General features: G+C 36.5%; 1 protein-coding gene across 4 annotated transcripts; it reads right to left on the bottom strand.

Moving 5' to 3' along the window:
* Positions 1 to 1,427: 1,427 nt before the first annotated feature.
* On the bottom strand, positions 1,428 to 23,873 carry kif20bb (kinesin family member 20Bb). Of its 4 annotated transcripts, none has more exons than XM_082152659.1 (31): positions 23,774 to 23,840; positions 23,430 to 23,565; positions 23,242 to 23,331; positions 22,840 to 22,959; positions 22,600 to 22,738; positions 22,326 to 22,510; positions 22,170 to 22,224; positions 21,864 to 22,061; positions 20,562 to 20,673; positions 20,389 to 20,460; positions 20,162 to 20,311; positions 19,909 to 20,071; positions 19,519 to 19,785; positions 19,293 to 19,429; positions 18,910 to 19,039; positions 12,451 to 12,655; positions 12,315 to 12,376; positions 12,093 to 12,212; positions 10,712 to 11,766; positions 10,376 to 10,514; positions 10,144 to 10,266; positions 9,994 to 10,054; positions 9,767 to 9,889; positions 7,818 to 7,921; positions 7,598 to 7,732; positions 6,325 to 6,462; positions 6,000 to 6,191; positions 4,576 to 4,653; positions 4,336 to 4,474; positions 4,087 to 4,223; positions 1,428 to 1,806 (listed from the first exon to the last, which is right to left on the bottom strand). In XM_082152659.1, exons 2-31 carry the CDS (start codon positions 23,529 to 23,531, stop codon positions 1,723 to 1,725), a joined length of 4,815 nt encoding a protein of 1,604 aa, XP_082008785.1. In that variant the 5' UTR covers positions 23,532 to 23,565; positions 23,774 to 23,840; the 3' UTR covers positions 1,428 to 1,722. The 4 variants fall into 4 exon arrangements, with proteins under 4 accessions (XP_082008785.1, XP_082008784.1, XP_082008786.1 ...); XM_082152658.1 differs by having other exon boundaries at positions 1,472 to 1,806; positions 23,430 to 23,542; positions 23,774 to 23,873; XM_082152660.1 differs by having other exon boundaries at positions 1,472 to 1,806; positions 7,598 to 7,729; positions 23,430 to 23,542; positions 23,774 to 23,873.
* Between the last annotated feature and the right edge of the window lie 80 nt (positions 23,874 to 23,953).

The raw sequence follows: 23,953 nt of genomic DNA, 5'->3' as shown, positions 1-23,953 counted from the left end.
TGTCAGGCTATATGTCAGTAAAACTCAGAAAAACTAACTTACTTACGTTACGTTGTGCCAGCCGTTTGTTCGCGGCGCGCACTCTTCAATCACGCAAATGCGGCGCGCCCTGTATCACGCAAAATACACTACTAGCATGTAACGTCGTGTTCTGTCGTCAATTAAGTATTGAAATAACTAAAAGGGAGATTAAAGCTGCGTCAAAACTCTATGTCTGGGCTTTTGTATTCCTTTGTAGGCTACATAAATGTTACACATTTTGGCGTAGCCCTACTCAATTTTCATTATTAATGTTCTAACATTTGATCAATATTGCAAAGTCATCAAAACTGACTAAATATTTTGTGACCAAAAATTTGAAAAATAGGCCTACATCTAGCCTAAATGATCGTTCATGACATTCTTTTAACTATAAGCAACCCAATTTGTCTAGATCTGTATTATTTCCTTTGTATAATGAGCTTAAATATTGCTGCGCAGTCGTGTGATTTAGTCTGCTTGATTAACATTATTACAATGTATTCCTAACTCTGATATGTAGCCTATATAAGGTCTTCGAATGTGTTCGAATATTTCACCAGCATCAGCCTTTTCACAGTTTCTATCACTCCGCTTGTCTGTGTTTGCACAACTTGCATCAGGCCAGTAATGGTGACAAGTGACTGTCTTTATGAGTGAACAATTGAAATTTAATTGAACTGATTTAATAGTGCCAAAAACATTGATTAACTCAAGAAAGAAACAAGTTGCTGAAACCAATCTTTAATGCTAAAAAGTTTACATCTATGCAAAATAATCCTTGAAAGATTTTTCATTTAAGGCCATTCCTGTTTGGAATATGTGATTGTGTATTGTCAACAATAAGCAGAAACATTTTGCATTTCCATTTTATAGTGTGGATCATTAATTTCAACATTTATCCTCATTCTCATGTTTAAGAATCTGTTATCTGCTTGACAAATAATTTATGCTACTGCCCACTGACATGCTTTTAAAGCTATTGTTATCAAAAAATGTTGGCATTCAAACACCTTAAAATGCACATATGTAGGTCAGAGAAATCACATTTGAATGTGTGTGTCTGTGTGGTAATATGGGCTGGTGTGGCTACAGTGCCAGGACTGAATTTTTTAACCAGTCTACCCCCTGTATATAGGCTTACAATATACATTATTCTCTGTATCGAATCATGTTATCTTGTTACCCAGCCCCTGATGTTTCAGGCTCAGCCCCTGGTGTTTTTAAAACCTAGAAACGCCCCTGCTCATTACAATGGCCCTTAAAGAATGTTAAAAAATTGTAAATGGCCCTTGATAGGAAAAAGGTTCCCCACCCCTGTTCTAAAGGATATCATGATGTGAAATCCAACATAAAGGGACAGTAATGCTTTAAGCATATTCAGTTAATATTTCTCTCTTAAGCATAAGAACTGAAACCCAAATGATGTATGCTTTTAGGCATTTTTTTAATAAACAGCATTTTTTTGTCCATATTTTGTCCAATTACCACAGGAAATCAAAAGATAAATTAAAAAAGAAAACACATTTTTAAAACATTGTGAAACACATACATAAAATATTTACAAACATGCCCAGTGTTAATAAAACAAATATGAATTGTTCAACAACATTTAAGTATTAAACAAACAAAATATGACAATTTGAAGAAAAAAGAAAAAGCAAACTAACTGAAATTACACTTGGCCATCAAATTGTGTGTTTGTCATCTCTTGGCAGTTCTTGTTCTGAGTTTTCTCTTGATTATGAGATGATCGCTCTCTTTATCATCTTCATTGCTTCCAATGACCTGTTAAATTATTTCATGAATTTAATACACATTTACCTGGCAGCATTTCTGCAGTTTTAATGTTTTTACAAATAAATGTAACACTGTACCTCCATCCCACAACAAACACATCTTAAATAAAATAATCAGATTTCTTTTACTCAAACTGAACATTCAACAAAGCCTTAGAACTTACTGCTTTAAATACTCAAAAGTTTAAAATAGTCAAGCTCAAAGTTAAACTCAAATTATAAATATTAATATTAATGAAATTAAAAATAGAATGTGGCACAATGGAGGTTTTTTAAAAGTATAACGTTAACACGGTGATGTTTCAATATAGTGTGAAACTTTTCACCAAGTATTGTTTACGTATCATTTTTAATGTTTAATAAATCTAGTGCCCAGTATATTAACACTGGAAAGCTTTAAAACAATTGACTATCAACCTTTTTTGTCTCTTGGGGGCTTAAATCAAATGTTACATAGTTGTTGTTGTGGAGAAACCACAATTAGATCATAATAATCTAGCAAATTATAGACGGGCCATTTCAAATCTTCCATTTATGTCTAAAATATTAGAAAAAGTGGTGTCTGCTCAACTGGGCTCTTTCTTGCAACAAAATGATATCTATGAAAAGTTTCAGTCTGGATTCAGACCGCATCATAGCACTGAAACTGCGCTCGTTAAAATCACAAATGATTTACTTTTAGCTTCTGACCAAGGCTGTATCTCAATACTAGTTTTACTTGATCTTAGTGCTGCGTTAGATACTATAGATCATACATTACTCTTAGATCGAATACAAAATTATACTGGTGTTCAAGGACAAGCACTAAGCTGGTTCAAATCATACCTATCTGACCGCTACCATTTTGTCTATTTAAAGGGAGAAAAATCGATCATAACTCAAGTAAACTATGGAGTGCCGCAGGGATCTGTATTAGGCCCTCTGTTATTTTCCATATTATATATGATGCCACTTGTAAATATTATAAGGAAACATGGAATTAGTTTCCATTGTTATGCTGATGACACTCAAATATATATTTCATCACGGCCGGATGAAAACGCAAATTGACAGCGTGTGTTAAAGATATAAAAGATTGGATGACGCGTAATTTTCTTTTATTAAATCCAGACAAGACAGAGGTAATACTTATCGGTTCAAAAAACCGCCCACAAAACCTCGCACAATACAACTTTAGCATCATAGGATGTCCTGTTACTTTATCCTCTACAGTAAAAGACCTGGGTGTTATACTCGATTGCAACCTGTCTTTTGAAAATCATATTTCATATGTTACAAAAACAGCCTTTTTCCACCTTAGAAACATTGCTAAGCTACGTAATATGCTATCAGTTTCTGATGCAGAAAAGTTAGTTCATGCATTCATGACCTCGAGACTGGATTACTGTAATGCTTTATTAGCTGGTTGTCCTGCATCCTCAATAAACAAGCTACAGTTAGTCCAAAATGCCGCCGCTAGAGTTCTTACGAGATCAAGAAAATATGATCATATAACACCGATTTTATCATCACTGCATTGGTTACCAATAAAGTTCCGTATTAATTACAAGGTATTGCTACTGACTTATAAAGCCCTAAACGGCTTAGCTCCAGTCTATTTAACGGATCTTCTATCACCCTATAATCCATCGCGCTCTTTAAGATCACTAAATTCAAGGCTTTTGGTCATACCTAGGATATCCAGAACCACCAAAGGAGGGAGAGCATTTTCACATTTGGCTCCAAAACTCTGGAATAGTCTTCCTGATACTGTTCGTTGCTCAGACTCGCTCTCCCAGTTTAAAACTAGATTAAAGTCGCATCTCTTCAGCCAGGCATTCATATAATCCTACAGATCAAACTACAATCCGTCCTCTAGCTCATAAATGCCAGAGGAGAACTGGCCCCCGACTGAGCCTGGGTTCTCCCAAGGTTTTTTTCTCCATTAGGTCACCTGATGGAGTTTTAGGACACCATTAGGTCACTTGATGGAGTTTTTCGGTTCCTTGCCACTGTTGCCTTTGGCTTGCTCAGTTGGGGATATTTTGGGGATATTTAATCTAATTTTATCAATCAATAAATTCCTCTTGAAACAAACTTTGTTGTATTATTTTAATTTAATACTGTGAAGCTGCTTTGATACAATCTGTATTGTGAAAAGCGCTATACAAATAAACTTGACTTGTTGTAACATTGCGACATTACCGCTAACATAAGGCATGCTTCTCATTCATGACTACATGCATTTGATTTACTTGTCCATGACTTACGCAAAAGAAATATTACTTACAGGATAAGAGGGGATGTCCAGCGGGGAGGAAACCTGAGTCTTGAAGAGCTTTCGTTTGGATCTCTTGGGTTTGTTGTATTCAGAAGCATTTGACAGTTCAGGAGACTTAACATTCACCATGCTCATGATCTTCTTGGCTGAGGAGGAAGTTAAAGGTTTGGTCATGCTGAGATATAGTATGAAACACTTTTGGCAGAGAGCTCCAATCAATACCATTGACTGTGTGTAAAATTAAGAGCCAGAGCTGACCTTTGCTTCCAAAGAGGGTTGGAGAGCTCTGGATGAAGTCACCAATCTTTTGGAGGGCTCCATCTTTTTTACATTTCAGGCTGGCAGGAGAGTCTTTCTGCTTTAACTGACTCACCTTTTTTCCTTGCACTGTGGGAGTCTGTTAAGGAGCAAAAAAATATTATCAAATAAACATCACAGGGACAGATGTAAGATGGCACAGGTATACGTATTAATAGATAGAAAAAAAAAAAAAATCACCTCAACGGACTGCATGTTATTATCCCAGTTTTTCACCTTTAGCCGTCGGTTTTCCAGATTTTCTGACTCCACTGAGTTCTAGAACAACAAACGCATACAATACAAGTTATATGACTTTGTGTTGCATTATATGTAAAGATGTTAAAGTTAATATGTGTTAGCACACGTGATTAATTTAATTTGATTCATAGACTGTCTTAATGCACAGATCCGATCTTTTAACCATATCCAATTTTTTAGACCAACTGTTTACATTCACTTTAGAAACGACTGGCATCCGATATCTGTTTTTACATTAATTCCCACCCAAAATGATTGTCGGTGATCGCTTTACTGTGCACATGGTAGACCCTCTGGTTTTGAATGGCCGTGCAATTAAAATTATTTATATAACTCATGTCGGGTGGCCATGATTATTTGCCAGCATGGACAAGATAACAGCTGTCATGGATGTTTTGCAGCGCAAAAAGTTTCATTTATTTTATCTACAGGTCGTTAGATTTAGAAATCTGAGTGAAAAAGTAGCACTGTATGATTTAATTTTTTTAATGTAAAAACTCCTGAATTACGTGTGCGTGCAATTTCTTTCCTTTAATAAGTTTACACCTCAATAAAAAAGCTCTGAGCAAGTGCATACAGCCACATCTGCTTCACAATACAACATTAAAAAGCTTTCTTTGTGGGAAAACGTGTCACTCTTGCCTTTTGGTGGTTTGGAATTCAAAGAGGAATCAGATGTACGTGTATAGACGTAGGTCAGATGTCCAGATATCTGATTTAAAACCACATTTGGAAGTGGCTCAGATCGGATGCAAAAAAAGAATAATCTGATCTCGTGCGGATTTTTGCGTTTACACGTGTGCAACAAATTCCGATCTGTGTCATCCACAAAAGGATGTGATATCTGAACCTTCAGAGTTTATTGCAACAGTAGCTCCAACACAAAGACCCTCTTCACAGCTAATTTATACAAATCTATCTCTTTAACAAAAGTTAACTCATTTGTATTATTTTTATTGTGAAACGTTGGATTGAATCAATGAATTACTAAATGCGTTAACTATGGAAATTTTTATAATGATTACCTCAAATTAATCAGTTAATAGGTCTAATTATACGCTTTATGAAATATAAATGAATATATAATTAGGAAATTATTGCAGGACTAGTTAAAGGCTCTAATCAGTGAATTTCCATGATTTTTTCATGACATTTTTTGTGATGAAAATCATTTTATAGAGATCGCACTCACAAAAGGTACACTTTGGAACTGAGCATAACTAAAAATATATATACTATAGAAATTTCCATGACTTTTCCTGTTAAATGTCTTGAAATTCCCTGACATTTCCATCAGAACCACCGTCGGAACCTGGATTGTTTAGGAAATCACAACAAAGGGTTTAAAAATGGTATCTGTATACCTGCATGTCTGGGTTCTTTCTCTTTCTGGCTGTACGTCGGAGTTTGATTGTGACAGACTCTTCTTCTCCTGGTTTCCTGACATTCATTCGGTCAGGTTTAAGAGGTGTGTAGCTGATTTCTAGTTCAGGTTTGGGGAAGCGTTCCTCTCTGAGACTCTTTGTGGAAAGGACAGAGGAGTCTAGTACTGCAACCTGTTTTGAGTGATGCCAACACATATTATGCACAGTAACCAATTTTCATACAGACCAGAACTATTCCCATCTTTGCATGTGCAAATAATTCTTATCAGCTGCATGCATTTTGCATTAATATCATTCTACTGACCTCTTGTGTTGGACTTAATAAATCGCCTTCATTCTTTGTCTTCACGTTTGAAGTCTGTTTGGGTCTGTCAATTTTCTGGGTAGCAGCAAAATCCCCCTTTTCCTTTTGTAATTCAGCCAGCTGAAGCTTTAACATGTCCTGTAATCAGTAGCAGGGAAGTGAGGAAGAGAAAAATATGTTTTAATATTATACTATAGCACTCCTTCGGATGAGACGTTAAACCGAGGCCCTGACTCTCTGTGGTCATTAAAAATCCCAGGATGTCTTTCGAAAGAGTAGGGGTGTAACCCCGGCATCCTGGCCAAATTTGCCCAGTGGCCTCTGTCCATCATGGCCTCCTAATCATCCCCATACTGATTGGCTTCATCACTGTCTCCTCTCCACCAGTAAGCTGGTGTGTGGTGGGCGTTCTGGCGCAATATGGCTGCCGTCGCATCATCCAGTGGATGCTGCACATTGGTGGTGGTTGAGGAGATCCCCCTTCTATGTAAAGCGCTTTGAGTGCTGAGAAAAGCGCTATATAAATGTAATGAATTATTAATTATTATTATTACTATATAAAGTATTTTAAAAGTATTCTAAAAATCCCACATCTTAACTAGTGGTAGGCTGTTATACTGGTCAGAATGATCAATGAGGCAGGCAGTATTTGGTCATTCCTCATAGTGTCATTTCCAAAATCAGAGTAGTGCAATTTTAAAAAAATTTGGTGAATTTGAGCAAATGTTGTGTAAAAAAAGTCGATCTGTGTACACACACACACACACACCCTTGAAGAAGATGCATCATCAAAAGAATGCTATTTAAAGTACTGCCCTTACAGCAATACACATTGAGATGTACATCACTGGGCTTGTATAATATAGATACAAGCCTAACATTTTTAAAAACACACCCAAGACCTCTGCATTCCAATCCACTTTAGCATGCAAAAATAAATAAATAAATATTTGAACAACTTAATTTCATCAGATGATCCTGTCCCCCGTTTATTTATACAGGGCTTAGGTAAGACTGATTAGTGAATTAGTCGTTATAGAAATTGATTTTTTCTTTTTTTTTTGCACGTTCCATTTTTCTGCTGTGCCATTACTGTCCTGCTGGAGTCTTGTCATTCCTCCTGTTGGCAGGTCACTCGAATCACAGAAGTGATATTAACTCAGAAACCTGCTGTGTAAATAAATTACTATTCTGAGCTAAATCCTGCCCTCAAGCCTGTGAAAAAGAAAATAACGAAGCAGAGTGAGAGAAATGGAAATGCTGATCCTATTACCAGCTCCAGCTGCAGCCTGTCCTGTTGGTCGCTTTCTAGTTGCCTTGTTGCCTGGGCCGCTCTCTCCTTTTCCCCCATGGCTGCTCCATCCTGCCCCTTTCCCTGCTTATCATCAGCCTGCTCCTCATTAAGCTGCTGAAACATCAAAAGAAATCATTCTACTGCTGGCAAAACCCAGTTGTGGAAAAGTCAGAGAGATTAAAGACTTCCAGGTTCTTACCTTTGTGCTTTCTGCAGGTCTGCAGGCTCTCCGTTCCTCTTGCTGGGGTTTATCAGAGAGACCAACACTTGGTTTCTGATACATTTCCTGCAGTTTAGCACGATCTGAGAAGAACAAAGAGATGTTTGTGGTGTTGTTTCATTTTTGTTAACCTTTTTTTTTTTATATAGCTCTTTTCGTCTGTACAGCAGCTTGAAAATAAAATAGTGTCTTTGTTCAGCTTAAGTCAGTTCAGTGTTGATTCAGTTCTGTTGTAAAGATCATCAATTATTTAATTAGTTAATTGTATCTATAAAGCAGTGATGTCATTGTCTAGCTCAGTTCAGTTCTCATCCTATAGTGTCAGTGCAGTCAAATCAATAATATTGTTGAATATTAAGAATATTTCCAACTAAGCAAGCCAGAAGTGACAGTGGCAAGGAACCCAGACTCCATCAGGTGCAGAGTAAGTGAGCGGATTTTTTAAAAGTCGGAACGTCGTGGTTTTCACTCACTCCGAGCGCTCCAGTACCGTTCCATCCCGAGTACAATTCATGCCAAAGGCCCATAATTTAACTGCATTTTTGCAAGAATTCACACGTTAAACACATTTACCTTGCATGATACAGATGGATCACTCAAATTAGAAAGAATGTGGAGGTTATGATGGACATGAGAGGGAGGTTGTAGTTCAAGGAATTTGTTTGTCCCTTCTAAATGGGCTACTGAATATGATCGGGTGAAAGCACATTTTAAAAAGGTAGCACTTATTCAGACACACAATCGCTCTCTCACTAATGCATTCAAACAAATGTAATCTTAGTGTTACTTTATCTGTATCTGATTTAGAAATGAGCAGAAATCTATAAGAAATGTAGCGACCCGTAGATAAAATAACTGACGACAACATACTGTTATTTTCATCTTTCCAAACTAAATTAGCAAATTATGTTTTTTGATGCTGATAACTATTTAATAAGCTTGGCATGTCGTAGGAAAAATGTTTGCACAATAGTGTTCCAATAAACCACGTTGAAACTATTATTCTAGTATTGTTTATTATTATTTTCTCATTCAATAGGCCTATATATTATGAACAGAACTTTTGCGAGATTTCAAAGCATACTTAAATACTTTAGCCGCAATTTCCTCAGGGAGCGAAGACAGAGCAGTGTTTCTGATATCAGTGAGTGAGGAGTGGAGCGGGGAGCGGTAAATGGTGAACCCCGAGTGGAGTGATTATTAAATGCTTTGAGCACGGAGGGAAAATTGCTGCCACTCAACTCCGCTCACATACTCTGATCAGGTGACAGAATAAAGAAAAGAAAAAAACCTTGGGAGAAAAAAGGCTCAGTTGGGGGGCCAGTTCTCTTCTGGCCAACGAACGAACACAGTGTGATTATGATTCAGACTGCATCACAGTTACAGGTGAGACGTAGTAGTGTTACCAAACCAGACTTTCAGTACAAGATACCAATACCAGGGAATTTTTACAATTCTCAATACCAATTACAATCCAGTCTTCAAAGTCACATTATGCTTCAGAAAATCATTCTAATATGCTGATTTAGAGCTAAAGAAACATTTCTTACTATTATTCTTTTCATTATCAAGTTGTACTGCTTAAGATTTATTTGACACAATTATTTTAAGGATTCTATGATGAGAAAATAGAAAATTAAAAAGTAAATATTTCTGATTAATTAATATAAATATGTTTGATTATTATAACTATATATGAATACTGCCAATACTGAAAATTAAAAAGTCAATATTGCTGATTAATATTAACAGATTTGATTATTATAATTATAAATGAATTCTGCAAATACTGAAGAAAGACTGCTATTTTTTTTTATTCGTTTTTTTCGATTTAATTTTAAAATACCTACACTGAATCTTACTGACTTCTCACAGTGTGTTGACTAGAAGAGATTTATAGGAATTACAATTAGAACAGACTCAGTCACCTTCAGTTATGGATTCAATCTCATTCAGCCTGGCCTCCAGCAATTCCTCCTCATCTGTCTGTGTGCACTCTTTATTTGAGTTAACACATGTCTCCTCAATCAGCTTCTGCTCAGCCAAAAGATCTGGAAGTAAAATCAATCTTATTAAGGACAAAACGTAAGCCAATTTTGTAACACCAAATAGTATTGTGGAAAAAATGGTATAAATGAAAGGACACATAGGTTACCATGGCAGGTTGTTTTGAAAGGCTGTATGTTTTCTTCTTCTATTGCATGGTTTGACTGCACCTGTGAGTGAAAGGAAGTGGAATAATCCAGCATCTAAGACCTGATAGCATCACAAACTGAACAAAGCTGAGGGAAAGGGCAGCACTCACAGTCTGCAGTGGATCAATAGTTTGCTCTGTGCAGCTCAAACTGTGTCCAGCCTGATCCCTCATCTCCTCCGCTTCACATAGTTTCTGCAGAAACATTTTGTTTTCTTCACTCAAGATTAAAATCTGTGGGAATAAAAAAAGCACTGTTTAAAAAAACTAATTTAAAATCACATTAGGCACACTAGCAATGGACAAAAGGAACACTAACAATGGACAAAAGTGTTTTACAAACCTGTTTCTCTAACTGTTCTTTCTGCAAGTTAGCCTTACATAACTGATCACTGACATCAGATCGCTCCCTCTCCACCTGCTGCAAATTGCAACTCATGGTCTTGATTTTATTAAGTCCATCGGTCACAAGTTCTCTCGACCTGCGAAAAGACCAAAAGGTCATTCAGATCAGTTGTTGTTCATTAAACCATTTTTTCTCATTTCCATGCTTTAGCAACTAGAAATAAATAGTTGAAAAGAAAGAGTAGTCATGCAAGATCTAGTGCATATGAAACAAGACACTCAACAGAATTGAGGACCTATTTTTTTGTTATCAGAATGTTTGGATAAGACTTACTTCAAAAGATCTTTAGCTTTAGTCTCTAGTTCTGCATCTTTATTAAACAGATCTTTCTCCATCGCAGCTAATCTCCTCTTGGCCTCATCTCTTGCCTTAGTTATCTCATTCTCTACAATTGCTCTCACTATGTTCAGAACATCCTCATGTTGGTTCAGTTTGCTCAGCATTTGCATGAGTTTGTCCTGCAGAGTTTTCCAGCAATCATCTCTGAAGTCTTGCTCTTGGTCTTCCATCCTCCCCTGCTGATGTTTCAGAGCGGTCAGCTCTTTCAGCAGCTCAGAGTTGCTTCTTATTTGGGCCATAACCAACTTTTGAGCTTCATATCGGCTCAGTAGGCTCTGATGTTCCTGTGCCTGGGCATCTCGTTCATATTTAAGCTGATTGCAGAGCTCTTCCAGCTGGCACACGTTCACTTTAGTCTGACTGACCTCCTGCTCCAGATCATTGATCTGTCTGCTGTTCTCCTGAGATAATTCCACCATCCTCATGCATTCATCTTCTTTTTTGTCATGTGAGAGCTGGCGGGCACTGAGTTCCTGACGCAAATTACCTGCCTCCGTCATTAAGGATTCAATGGTTTTGGACTGACTGCAAGACTCTGCTTGATGTTCCTTAATCAGAGCTCTGGCTGCGTCAAGTTTTTCTGAAAGGTCACTGGCCATATTTGTCTGAGCGCTCAATTCCATCTGGAGAGTTTTGAGCTTTGAGCTCATCTCATTGGCTGACTGCTGAAGTACATGTAACTCATTGGCAAGAGCCTTGTTCTCATTTGTGACTTTGCTGACCTCTGCTCTCTCCATCGCCACAGTGGCTTCATGTGCATGAGTCAGCTCTGCCAGTCTATCAGTGAGATCACACACTGTTTTTTCAAGTGAACAGTTCTCAAGTTTAAGTTCATTCAGCCAGTCATCTTTCATTTTCAGTTCTTGCAGATGTTGAGTTTCTTGACTTGTCATTTCCTCCCCTCTCGGGTCAGAGTCTTCATTCAGCAAACACTTGCAATTGTTTCTAAAATGTAGGATTTCTTCTTTGATGCTGTTAATTAAGGCCCTCTGTACATGTGAAAACAAAAGAAAAATCATGGGTCATAATACAGTTCAAATGTATAACTTAATGTATTTTATATATATATATATGACCTGATAAAAGTTAAAGGAAAGCTATTACTTTTCCTTGGAACACAACGGAAGAATTTTAGAATTTTCAAACAACCATTTTAAATACACTGATAGTTTACAGTGACCATGTCTATAAAACTTAGAAAGGTTATGGGTCAGTAAGATTAATATATATATATATATATATATATATATATATATATATATATATATATATTCCAGCAAGGGTTAAAAATAAAGGAAGTGTAAAATATATTTACATCTTTAGTAGCTGCCTCCACATTTTGGTCCAAAGTGGTCTGTAATACAGAGACCATGTCATCTTTCTCCTGGCAGATTGACATGAGTTCCTGACATCTCACTTTCTGGTTTTCATAATTCTAAAAGAGACAAACAAAAATATTAACACACAGTAGAAGCCATTTAAATCATTAATTTACAAGAACCTCAGATATTTAAAAGAAAACTTTAGTTCATATTACCCTATTTGCTTGGAGAAGCTGATCATTTGATTCTTGTGCCTGAACACACATTGCTTCAAATTCTAAAAAAAGAGAAATATAATTAGACTTATGTCATAAAATATTGAGTTTTCCCCTTTAAGGCAAATGAATACACCTTTAGTTTTAAGACTGAGAAGTTGTTGGCTTTTGAGATGCTCCTCTTTCATCTCCTCCAGCTGTGTCCTCAGACGACTGACTGTTCCAGGTGATTCAGGGACATTCGTCAGGCACATGTGTACTGCTTCTGCATCTCCCTTTATCTTAGCTAGATCACCTCGCATAACTTCGATCAGGCTGTCCAAAAGCTCAATCTTAGCCTCCTAGAATGTTGAGAAGGAAAACATTATATTTTCAAATGCATATCCGTTTTTAGTCTTTTCTTTCATAAACAGATATATTGTGTTGAAATGTGTGCCTTGATACAGGTATCATAGAATTCCCCACTTTTCATTTGTCTTATCCTATAAAATGTGTCTAGATCTAAATCCTACTATTAGCTATTATACCCACAAAAAAAAAAAAAAATCTCAGCTCTCAGATTCTGTCAATTTTATTACGAAATTCAAATAAATACCATTTTGGCGCTTGTAAATGTGACGTGACAGATCCCTAGCGGCTAAGTACTCTCTATAGCTCTTTTTTTCTAGCCAGCTAATGTGCTATAGCCTAAATTATGTTAATTAAATGGCTTTCCTGAGGTAAATGTGACATAATTGTTCTCCAGCTGTTTCATTGACCCCTTTCCGCAATTGAAAAACACTGATTGATCGATATTATGTATGAGGAAGACATTTCGGTAAGTTGTACTGTATTTTTCAACATTTTTAGCTAAGTTTTAACATTGTTCATTCGTGTTTATTTACTATCAGCTAGTAGAGATGATCGGTTCATGTGCCGCTAGGGATCTGTCACGTCACATTTACAAGCGCCAAAATGGTATTTATTTGAATTTCGTAATAAAATGGACAGAATCTGAGAGCTGAGATTTTTTTACATCACAAGTAGGCCTAAGTAACCTGCTCTGTCTAGTCTGTCGGTGTCCATGTCCTCTTTGCTTCACGATTTTTCTGTGCGTGAGAAAATGGATGTGTGACGTGAGAGCGTGTGCAAAGTGTCAATTGCGTGAGTCTCACAGTGAATGCATGAGAGTTGGCAGCTCTGGAACTGTTATACATAGAAAGTAGACAGTATATGAAAAGATATTAGTGTATGCCATGTGGTTGATGTCCAGTGTTGCTAGCTGAGCAGAAATACATAATCATGTTTGGCTTGGTCCCCTAAAAGTTGCGTTGGATTTTCTACTTAGCGTAAAGGTTAAAAGGCCCATCTATTTTCCATGTTTGTGGAGTCAATATATAGGCTATAAGGCCATCCTAAAAATAATCTTGTTTGTCGTAACCCGACCGACCCTGTCAATTTAGGACCGACCCAAATAATGATTTTTTTCCCCTTTTAGTCCGACCGACTTGCCGGTTGTAAACTTGCGTTAAGACCTACCGCTTTTTTTTTTTTTTACTCTTCAAACTACTAATACAAATGCAATAAAATGATATTAATTATATTTTAGTAAGTATTGTCAATATAAATTGCCCATACTCCTACATACAAACGTTAGGCTACGCTCTTTCTTTTAAATAAAAACCCGTGGCGTCATCTATGATTATAAGGGCTGTAGGCTAGGCCTATATGCGAAATGAAACCGAAATCGCGACACTCAGGGAGAAAAATGCGTTCATCAGAAAATGCGTTTAATACTAATATATTGAAACGTCTGTTGTTTATACATCCATACTCCCTTAATAAAGGAGTCCAGACGTTAGAAAAATATCAGTAGCCTATACACATGCGTTTTATATTTAATATGAGGGAAATACACTTGCATCACGGTCCGGACTTGACACAAAAAATCTTTAACTTTTAGGTGGTAAAATATGTTTTAGTAATTCTATGAATTACACTGGCAAACCAAAAGAAATATACCCACCGGATGAAGAAGGGTTGGCTCTCCACAGAACATAATATATTCATTTTATTTTATTTTTCGTGTCTGTCCGCATTTATGAGGAACAAACAATGACGTGACCGCTCTGAAAGCGGCACAAGACTACTTTAAAACTTTCACAGAGATCTCAAACAGGCATTTAAAACACCAAATATTAAGGATTGGAATATCAAGCAAAATAATATTCGATGATTGATCGAAAATCGTATCTCTCCCCCCACATGCTCACCGGTAAGACGCTCCGACATTAAATGTATCTGTAGCCTGTAGGCTAATAGGCCTATGCGTTGCAGCCCAGTCATTAAAAAACGATTTAGTTTCATATTCAGGTTTAAACAAAATTATATATATATATACAGTGCCCTCCACAATTATTGAACCCCCTGGTAAATATGATCAAAATGGGCTGTAAAAAATAAATCTGCATCGATTATCCTTGTGATCTTTCATTCAAAAAATGTGCAAAATTCTAACCTTTCATTGAAGTAAAAGAATTGAAAGTGGGGGGAAAATCACATTATGAAATAAATGTTTTTCTCCAAAACACGTTGGCCACAATTATTGAAACCCTTTTATTAAATACTTTTTGCAATCTCCTTTTGCCAAGATAACAGCTCTGAGTCTTCTCCTATAATGCCTGATGAGTTTGGAGAATAACTGACAAGAGATCAGAGACCATTCCTCCACACAGAATCTCTCCAGATCCTTCAGATTCCCAGATCCATGTTGGTGCTTCTTCTCTTCAGTTCACTCCACTCATCAGGTCAGGGGACTGAGACGGTCATGGCAGAAGCTTCATTTTGTGCTCCACAACAAATTTTTGTTTTGATTTTGATGTTTGTTTTGGATCGTTGTCCTGATGGAAGATCCAACCACGGCCCATTATAAGATTTCTAGCAGAAGGCGTCAGGTTTTGATTTTTTATCTGTTGATATTTGATAGAATCCACAATGCCATGTATCTGAACAAGAAGTCCAGGACCTCCAGCAGAAAAATATGCCCACAACATTAAAGATCCAATGGTATATTAAATTGTACACATGGGGTACTTTTTATCCTTGTGTTCACCAAACCCATCTAGTGTGTTTGCTGCCAAAAAGCTCTGTTTTAGTCTCATCTGACCACAGAATCCTGTGTTGTTTGAAGATCCAGTCGTGTCTGACAATTAAATTTGCTGGAATTTGTTTTTGGATGAGCGAGGAGGTTTTTTTTTTAAACCCTCCCAAACAACATGTGGGGATGTAGGGGTTGTTTGATAATTTTTTTTTTAGGCTTTCTGACCCTAAGACTCAACTAATCTCTGCAATTCTCCATCTGTGATCCTTGGAGAGTCTTTGGCCACTCAAACTTTCATACTCGCCGTGCATTAAGACAGTATAGACACACGTCCTTTTCCTGGCAGATTCATAACATCTTTAGTTGGTTATAACTTCTTAATTATTGCCCTGATGGTCAAAATGGGGATTTTCAATTCTTTAGCTATTGTCTTACAGCCACTTTCTAGTTTGTGATGCTCAACAATCTTTTGCTACGCATCAGAACTGTATTCTGTGGTTTTACTCATTGTGATGGATGATTAAGGGGATTTGGCCTTTGTGTTTCCTCATATTTAAACTCCTGTGAAACACGAAGTCATAGCTGGACAGTTTCATGTTCCTAGTCACCCTGGTGTACTAAAAAAGGTAAATATTAATGGGAATATACTTCAGAGATATTTTACTCGTAAAAAATTTTAGGGGTTTCAATAATTGTGGCCAACATGTTTTGGAGAAAAACATTTATTTCATAATGTGATTTCCCCCCACTTTCAATTCTTTTACTTCAATGAAAGGTTAGAATTTTGCACATTTTTTGAATGAAAGATCACAAGGATAATCGATGCAGATTTATTTTTTACAGCCAATTTTGATCATATTTACCAGGGGGTTCAATAATTGTGGAGGGCACTGTATATATATATATTTTTTTTTTTTTTTTTTTATGTTGATTAGGACTATATGAAAAGTGAAAAGCATGAATAAGATGATCCCGAAAATATCGGGAGACAAATGGAGTGGGCAGACATGATTTTGACCACTTCATTAAGTTTGTTTTTGTAGAAAGACTTTTTTTTAAAGTGAATTTCGTTTTGTATTAATTGTGTCTTAATTTTAATCAAATGTTTCATCAACCAATTTCCTGGATTTAATAAATAAGAAGAAAATAAAGCAGGCAATCAGGACACGGAGTCACCGGCACGTGAACTGGAGATCGTCTCTTAAATGAACTGAAACTCAGCGTATAAGCTAGGGGTGACCCCGAATAGTCGAAGATTCGATGCTTCGATAGGAGGAGCCTGATTCGACTACCGATCTCACGGTCGAATCTTCGCAGAGGTGTTATGAAACGAGGATCATGCCACTTTGGCTATATGAGGGCGCTCAATGTCTGATTTCACATAGAACTAGCTTTTATGTAAATACGTTAATATTCAGCCTATTATGATAATGCTGTAGGCCTATATAAAAATGTGCAAAGAAAGAATCTTTTAATAAATATTTTTTTAACGTGCGTGAATAAATCCAAACACCCCGTGACAGATTTAAGTTTCACTTTCAATCCGTGACCGACAGAGGAGCGTCTTCGCGGCAAGGATTTAAATCTTTAACAATGTCTGGGATAATAAAATCTAAAGTGTGGATGTACACGATTAGAAAGGATATTCTCCAAGGCTGGATTTAGCATCAGGAAAACCATGATCGCACTTCTGCCGGCCAACGTTAACATGTTTCACGCATAGACTGGGTTTCACGTTAGAATCTATTTTATCCGCGCGCACAATTTGAAAAGACTCCAACGGACAGACAGAGTGAAAGACGTTCAGGATTTGTTCTCTCGATCAGGTACAAGTGATTTCAAAACTTTTCAGCCGGTTCTAATTTTATTTTTGGATGCTGTGAATATTTTTAGCTAAAAAGACTGCCTCTCCAGTTTAGCATTTATTGTTGTTTCTGCAGTTAAAAAGACAAAGTTGAAAATTCTGGCTACTATCGTTATTTTAATAATTTCTTTATTTTAATTTTATTTATTAATCTGTCAGGGTTATCTAATCTTAACTATTTGTGGCTTGTGTTTTGAATATATGTTCCCCTGCACTTTAGGCATTTTGCACACATTTGCTCCTCATCCTGTGACTTGATTCTGATTTATTTCGTTTTGTATTTTTATTTATTAGAAAGGTATATTCTGTTCTAATTTAATTTAGTAAATTAATTGTTTATTTTTTCGGTGCATCGATGTTGTGCTGTAGGCTGGCCTGCTCATTCAGGTAATTTAGCCGATTTAATTTGATTTGCATGTGAAATTGATTTATTTATGTTATTTCTTAGTTTTATTGATCAAAAATGTTTTTATACATTTTCTTCTATATCTTTGTGTGATTTTCTGTACATCGCGGCTTTGAAACGTTAAAGCCCCGCCCCCATACACATGATTCGACTATTAGTCGACTATAGGCAAGACATGACGATTCTGATTCGACTATGAAAATCCATAGTCGGGGACAGCCCTAGTATAAGCTACTTGCCTCACAGACCTGAGATAAATATAGAAAGCATGAAATGTGTACTTTTAAACAAAACAATTCAAAACGAAAGAAAACAGACTGCTCTCTGCTTATGTAGGCTAATCCGTATGAAATGTGTATTTCTCTCTGGCGCGCCAGCGTCGTCAACTTCATCTTTGACGCAGAAAACACTTGTTTATAAATAAACATTTGAAATGTCTCCTTGATATATTTGACATAATAATAATCATTACTTTTCCAGTTCTTTGTGACAGCTTTTAGGTGCGTTATTGGCAGCGCCACCCTTACACATGAACGTGTCCCCACCGCTCAATAGTTAATATTATTCTTTGGTGTTTAGTTTATACAGGTTTTCTAATTGTTGTTTAATATATAGGCCTAAATATAAATGTTTTTTTGTTTTTTTATCAAAATCTCTTTTTTTTTTCTCTCGACACCTCTGTAACTTGGCACGAAATTCTGTCAGTGAAGTCCCGATATGCAAATTTGTTTAAATTCATACCTACATAATCACAATGACCAAAATTTTACTCTTTTTTTTACGTTGAATCTTGAAAAAAAAAAAAATTGTCCGACCTACCGATCCTTTTTTTTTTGGCTGTTACTGCAAACCAAAATATTTTTAAGGATGGCCTAATCTGTGTGTTTACACATCTTTTTTTTTTAAATGGTGGGTGCTAGTATTTGCGTGCATTCGGCCAATCAACGTACACTAAAGTCACTGGTAGTTCCTATAGTGCTAGTTTAGACCATACTCTGAAGTAGGAGCTAAATTAGTTCCTCCAAAAGGAGTTCCTAGAACTAAAATCGTTTCTAGTTCCTGCGGTGCGAACACGCCAAAATCCGGGTACTTTCGTTGTTGTCAATTAGGAAGAAAGATCGCGTGGGTGTTTGAATCGAGACCGCAATCTTTTAACAATTAATCATGCAGAAAATGCACACAGGCTTATAACAGTGGATGGCACTTGTTCTTATTCTTTTATATTATTACAACCATCTGCATTCACCTTTGCTGCATTCTCGTCAGTGCTAACAGCGTCCATTTCCTCAACTGTTCTGTTCACCAGATTCTTCAGTATCTCCATCCTCCTTTCTGCTCTTTCCTCAACTATTTCTTTCTCTCTTTGGAGACGTTCACTGAAACATTGAAAAATAGCAACATAAATTAGTGCATATTAAATAAAATCAAAGAGAATTTCACTAAAAATGAATTGCACTCATTGACAGTTCTGTGCTCTCTACATTGATATAGTGCACTAAAAGAATTATGCAAATAAAAGAAAGGCGTAAACACGGTCAAAAAATCTCTGCAGGCTCAATCTGAATGCTACATCTGTGAAAATACATCATCAGTTCACCACTATGATCTGTAAAACAGTGTTTGACTTACTTGTAGTCTTTTTCCATATTAGAAAACAGCTCCATAAACTCTGTGGTGACTTCTTCACGAATACGAGATTCCATAGTTAATTTTTCAGACTCCTCTTTGGACAACTTCTCTTTGAGCTCTTTAATTGTCACCTGAAGCTGAGGCGAATATATCACATTAGTCATTCATACAGTTTAAAATAACACTGAAAACTATAAACATGCATTGATGAAAACTAAAAAGACACCTTGAATACCTCACACAGCTCTTGACTTTGCGTAGTCTCTAGCACAGTGTTGTCCTCCATGCTCTCATCGCCACTCTCCACATCTTCCTCACCAATATCTTCATCATCTTCATCCTCTTGCACATCCTCTAGACTCATCTCCCAGCCCATGAGTGAACTTCTCCTAGTCCAATCCTTTTTGTCTGCGTTATTGATTATCATGGACACATCTCTGGCAGATCTCTTGAGCACAACGCTAGGAGCTGGTTTAGGGTTGAGGACCACTACCTAAAAGGGAACAAAGTCAACGTTCAAAATAAATAAATAACAAAGAATCAAAAAATGCCTTTAATCAGTGCTTCTGATAATCTGAAGCTATCAGTGTAAAAAAGAATAATGGTCCTTGCAGACCTTCTGAGCCACCGCTGAGAACTTGAGGACATTCAGGGTTTCATCATACATCGAGGCACTCTGGTTTATGTTGATGAGCATGCAGACTTTTCCACGGCCACAGAAAAAACCCTGCAAATAATGTGTGAGCTTACTCTCTCTGAAGGGGACATGCTGATGAAACCTGCACAAAAAGACATATAAGTTCAGGAAATTTCCATCTAATGCAGCCCATTAAACAAATTAATTGTTTTGAAAGTGGACATTATCTCACTTGGATTGCGTTTGGTTGAGCCTCAGAGCGTTGATGCATTTTCCAAGAGTTAACAAGGAAGTGTTGATGTTTCCAGCTTCTTTTAAGCGGTCACCTCGGTTCTGAGTCTTTGCACATCGCTCAGATCCAGCCAAATCACATAATGACAATCTTTAAAGACAAATCAATTAATGAATAAATCACTGATTCTATGTTAAAGTAACAGTGGTGTGATTAAGGTCACCTACTCGCTTATTGCCTGAATTCGGGGAACACCCACATCTTCAACCCGCAAGATTCGAATGGAAAATATACTGTGGCTATGGAGAAAATGTATATTTAAATTTTTGGTCACTTTAAAAAGAAATAACATGATAATGAGAGTTAAAAATGAATGCTAAAGTGGTTTAAAATGAAATACCTTCTGCTTGAGATGTTGTTGAGCTTGGTGGATGAGAAACTTTGATTTTTTCTTCCAATTTTCATAACTTTTAATGCTTCGTCTGCACTGTTAACTTGAAACCATTTTAGATCTAGGAAAAAATATTTAGACAAAACGTATGTCAAAATGTCCAGCCATAAAGATAATATCCTGGGCCCGTATTTATAAAGAATCTTAATGCAAAGAGTAGCTCCTAGTGACAAAATTCTAAGAAAATTCTTAGAAATGTGGGCGTTTACTCTTAAAATTAAAGAAAAAATCCTAGTCAAGAAAAAAGTAATTCAGAAAGCATCTTAACCCTTAAAAGAGGTCTTAAGGTCAAAATTGTTAGGAGCACAGACGAGGACTTTTAAGAGGCTTAAGAGTTTCTTTAGCAGAGGAGAAAATGGCAGAAAGACGAAGAGGGAGAAGAAATGTGTTGCAGACAATGAATAACAGGAGTTAATAAGACGCTATAGATTCGATCGTGCAGGGATCATGTTTGTGACTGATCTTAATAGAGACACGCTAACATCTCCGACACAGCACAGAAATGCCATAGCGCCAGAAATGAAAGTAATCACTACATTACGATATTTGGCAACTGGGAAAATTCCATGTTTGATACATTAAAACCAACATTCCAACTTAAATAGCCACTTAAATAGACATGCCAGCAATCAGTGTAATTGGAAAGAGTGGAACAATTTTTATTTCATTCTAAGCCAAGCAAATACCTTATAGGAAATTAACAGCATGGTAAATAAAAATAAAAAGGATTTATATACACATATATAATATGTGTGTGTGTGTGTGTGTGTGTGTGTGTGTGTGTGTGTGTGAGAGAGAGAGAGAGAGAGAGAGAGAGAGAGAGAGAGAGAGAGAGAGAGAGAGAGAGAGAACGGTCAAATGTAATCACTACTTAAAATCACTTTTTTTCCCTTCTTGGACAACCAACCAATCACAGTCGTCAAAAGATTGTGTCATACATAGCAACGGGGTCAACCCCGCCTCCTTACTAAGATGAAAGTTTTTGTCTTTTCCTTACTCAGAGTTGCTCTCAGATCGGTCCCGAATCGCTTTTAAGCTAAGACTCCTACGTAAAAGTTTTTAAGCTAAATTAAGAGTTTGAGAGGATTCTTAGAATCTTTATGAATACGGGCCCTGGTAAATAACCTATATTTAATTATTGAAAAAATACTGAAATGTAAATATTTATTTAATTAATATTTCAATGATTCACTATTACATTTGCAACACAGACAACAAGTGAACTTTTAGTCTTCTAAATTATTCGGTTACCTTTTACAAAAGCGTTGCCTTTAACATCTTGGGCTAGTCGCAAAACGCTCCTTCGGTGAGAGCCGTTTGAAACAAGATCAAGCAGATCATGGATGCTTTCATTGTAGATTTCACAAAAGGAGACCCACACTGAGAATTTAACATGAGAGGTCCCATCCAAACAGATACTGTCCCCATTTGTCTCACTAGAAGTGGAGCCTGGAAGAAGAAATCAATGTAAAGTGCAAGCTCACATTTACTGATAAAAATGCTAAAAAACTGTTTCAAAGGCAGAGAGAAAGTCATTAAACAATTAATAATGCTTACTTTCAAAAGATGAACTAGAGCTGGACATGCTGGACAGAGTTTTCTGGGAGTCATTCTGATAAACATCAAGAAACAGCCATGATGCGAGTATTAGTAATGTACTTCTCTGTACTAAAAAATGGTATGTTAAAAAATTTACTCATATAAAAAAATTACTTCTTTAAATCGACGAAGAAGGTTTCTCTTATTTGTAGCATCCTCATCCTGCTGCTCTTTAGTGAGCCTTGTAAAGTCGACACATCTGAGAGGTTTGATGTTATTTTGAGAATAAATTCTACCTTCTATGCTGTTAAAGATAACATTCAATGACCTGGGCAGAATTCCGCCATCTGATTCAGGGCCTATAACATACAAGTAGCATAAATAGACATTCAAATGTATTAATAGACAGCTAAACATATAAAAAAAACATCTCATACAAAACCCTTACCAAGAAAAGTGAATGTCTTCCCAGCATTGGTAACTCCATATGTAAAGATCAAGGAATTCCCTCCCTCCAAGACTTCTTTCACAAGGTTTTTAGTTGTTCCATCAAATATCTGTCTTTGAGTTGTTTCTGGACCATACACCTAAAATATGAATTAAACATTGTTACATCAGAAAACACATCATTTTTCGAAGCCTGTTCACAATAAATGATCATGCTAGAGGAGACTGTGGCCGATCATACCTGAGAGAACTGAAATCGTTGTGCCAGATTTGGGCCGAATCTCTCACTGTGTCTGGCTGTTAGAGATGCTCTAGGTGCTTTCAGAATCACAGTGTCTGGAGGCTCAATTGAAATGCACTCCTATTTGTAGAAATTACAATTGTAACAAATTATATTAAACGATAGTTCATGAAATAATGAAAATTCTGTCACCATTTAGGCCTACTCATCCTCATGTTGTTCCAAACCCATACATAGCCTACAATAAAATTGAACAGTAGCCTAACTGAGGCTTTAATTAAACCTTAAATTTTTTTTGGGAAGATGGTTATATGGGTATTGGAACAACATGTGGGTTGTGGTGACAGAATTTCTCAGAAATATTATAAAATAGTCAAATATTTGTCAAAAATGTTCAGGCACCTGTGATTCTCCTTCTGCTCTCTCTGAAGAAGTGAATGGGCGTACACGGAGATAGACCTGCAATTTCTCTTTTTCCAGCAATACTGAGTCCTATGGAAATAGAAACAAGCAAAATTAAAGAATAGTTACAGCCTTAAAATCTGATTCGAAGGCTTTAAACGTGAGTTATGTCTGGTAATAATAAATACCCTTGATAATTTGGAGAACTCGGCGAAGAGATCTTTCCGGAGGTCTTCAACCGTTATAGATCCAACATTCTCAGGCTTGTGATTTAAACACGATTCCATCATCTTGAAAAAGCCTATCCAAATGTTTGACGTTTAGCTAAACATGTTGTTATTATATGATAATGATTATATTAATTAAGTGGCTAGTACAAGCTAAATTAAAACAATAATGACGTATCGGCCATTGGACGTGTTAAAATGAGCTCTTAACTAAGATGTTATCCTAACTTAGAACCAATTTTGAATGACATGTAAGAATATAAAAGTATTACCAATGTGTTTTCATTCTCGCTAATTTCACTTACTTGTTATTATTTTCTTTTGTTTATCCCGTTTACATTGCTAACATGCTTGCTTCTTTCCTGCCGTCGCGGTTCTCTGTTCAAATCGGACCAATCGGACAGCTCGCTAAAGACGTAGCTCCACCCCCAAAAGAGGAAGTAAATGTATTGTAGTTCTGGTTAACTGACAGGATAAACAAAACT

The sequence above is a fragment of the Leuciscus leuciscus genome (genome assembly GCF_965113295.1).
Source record: "Leuciscus leuciscus genome assembly, chromosome: 21".
NCBI classification, from domain to species: Eukaryota; Metazoa; Chordata; class Actinopteri; order Cypriniformes; family Leuciscidae; genus Leuciscus; species Leuciscus leuciscus.
This window is presented reverse-complemented; position numbering and strand designations above follow the sequence as displayed.

Excerpts from the sequence above, each read along its gene's own strand:
- kif20bb (XM_082152658.1), bottom strand. The coding sequence starts at position 23,531 with ATGATGGAATCGTGTTTAAATCACAAGCCTGAGAATGTTGGATCTATA. Across the intron at positions 19,430-19,518 it reads AGCTGTGTGAGGTATTCAAG|CTTCAGGTGACAATTAAAGA; the intron begins GTGTCTTTTTAG and ends TATTCGCCTCAG. Across the intron at positions 9,890-9,993 it reads TTTCAAAACAACCTGCCATG|ATCTTTTGGCTGAGCAGAAG; the intron begins GTAACCTATGTG and ends TTTTACTTCCAG.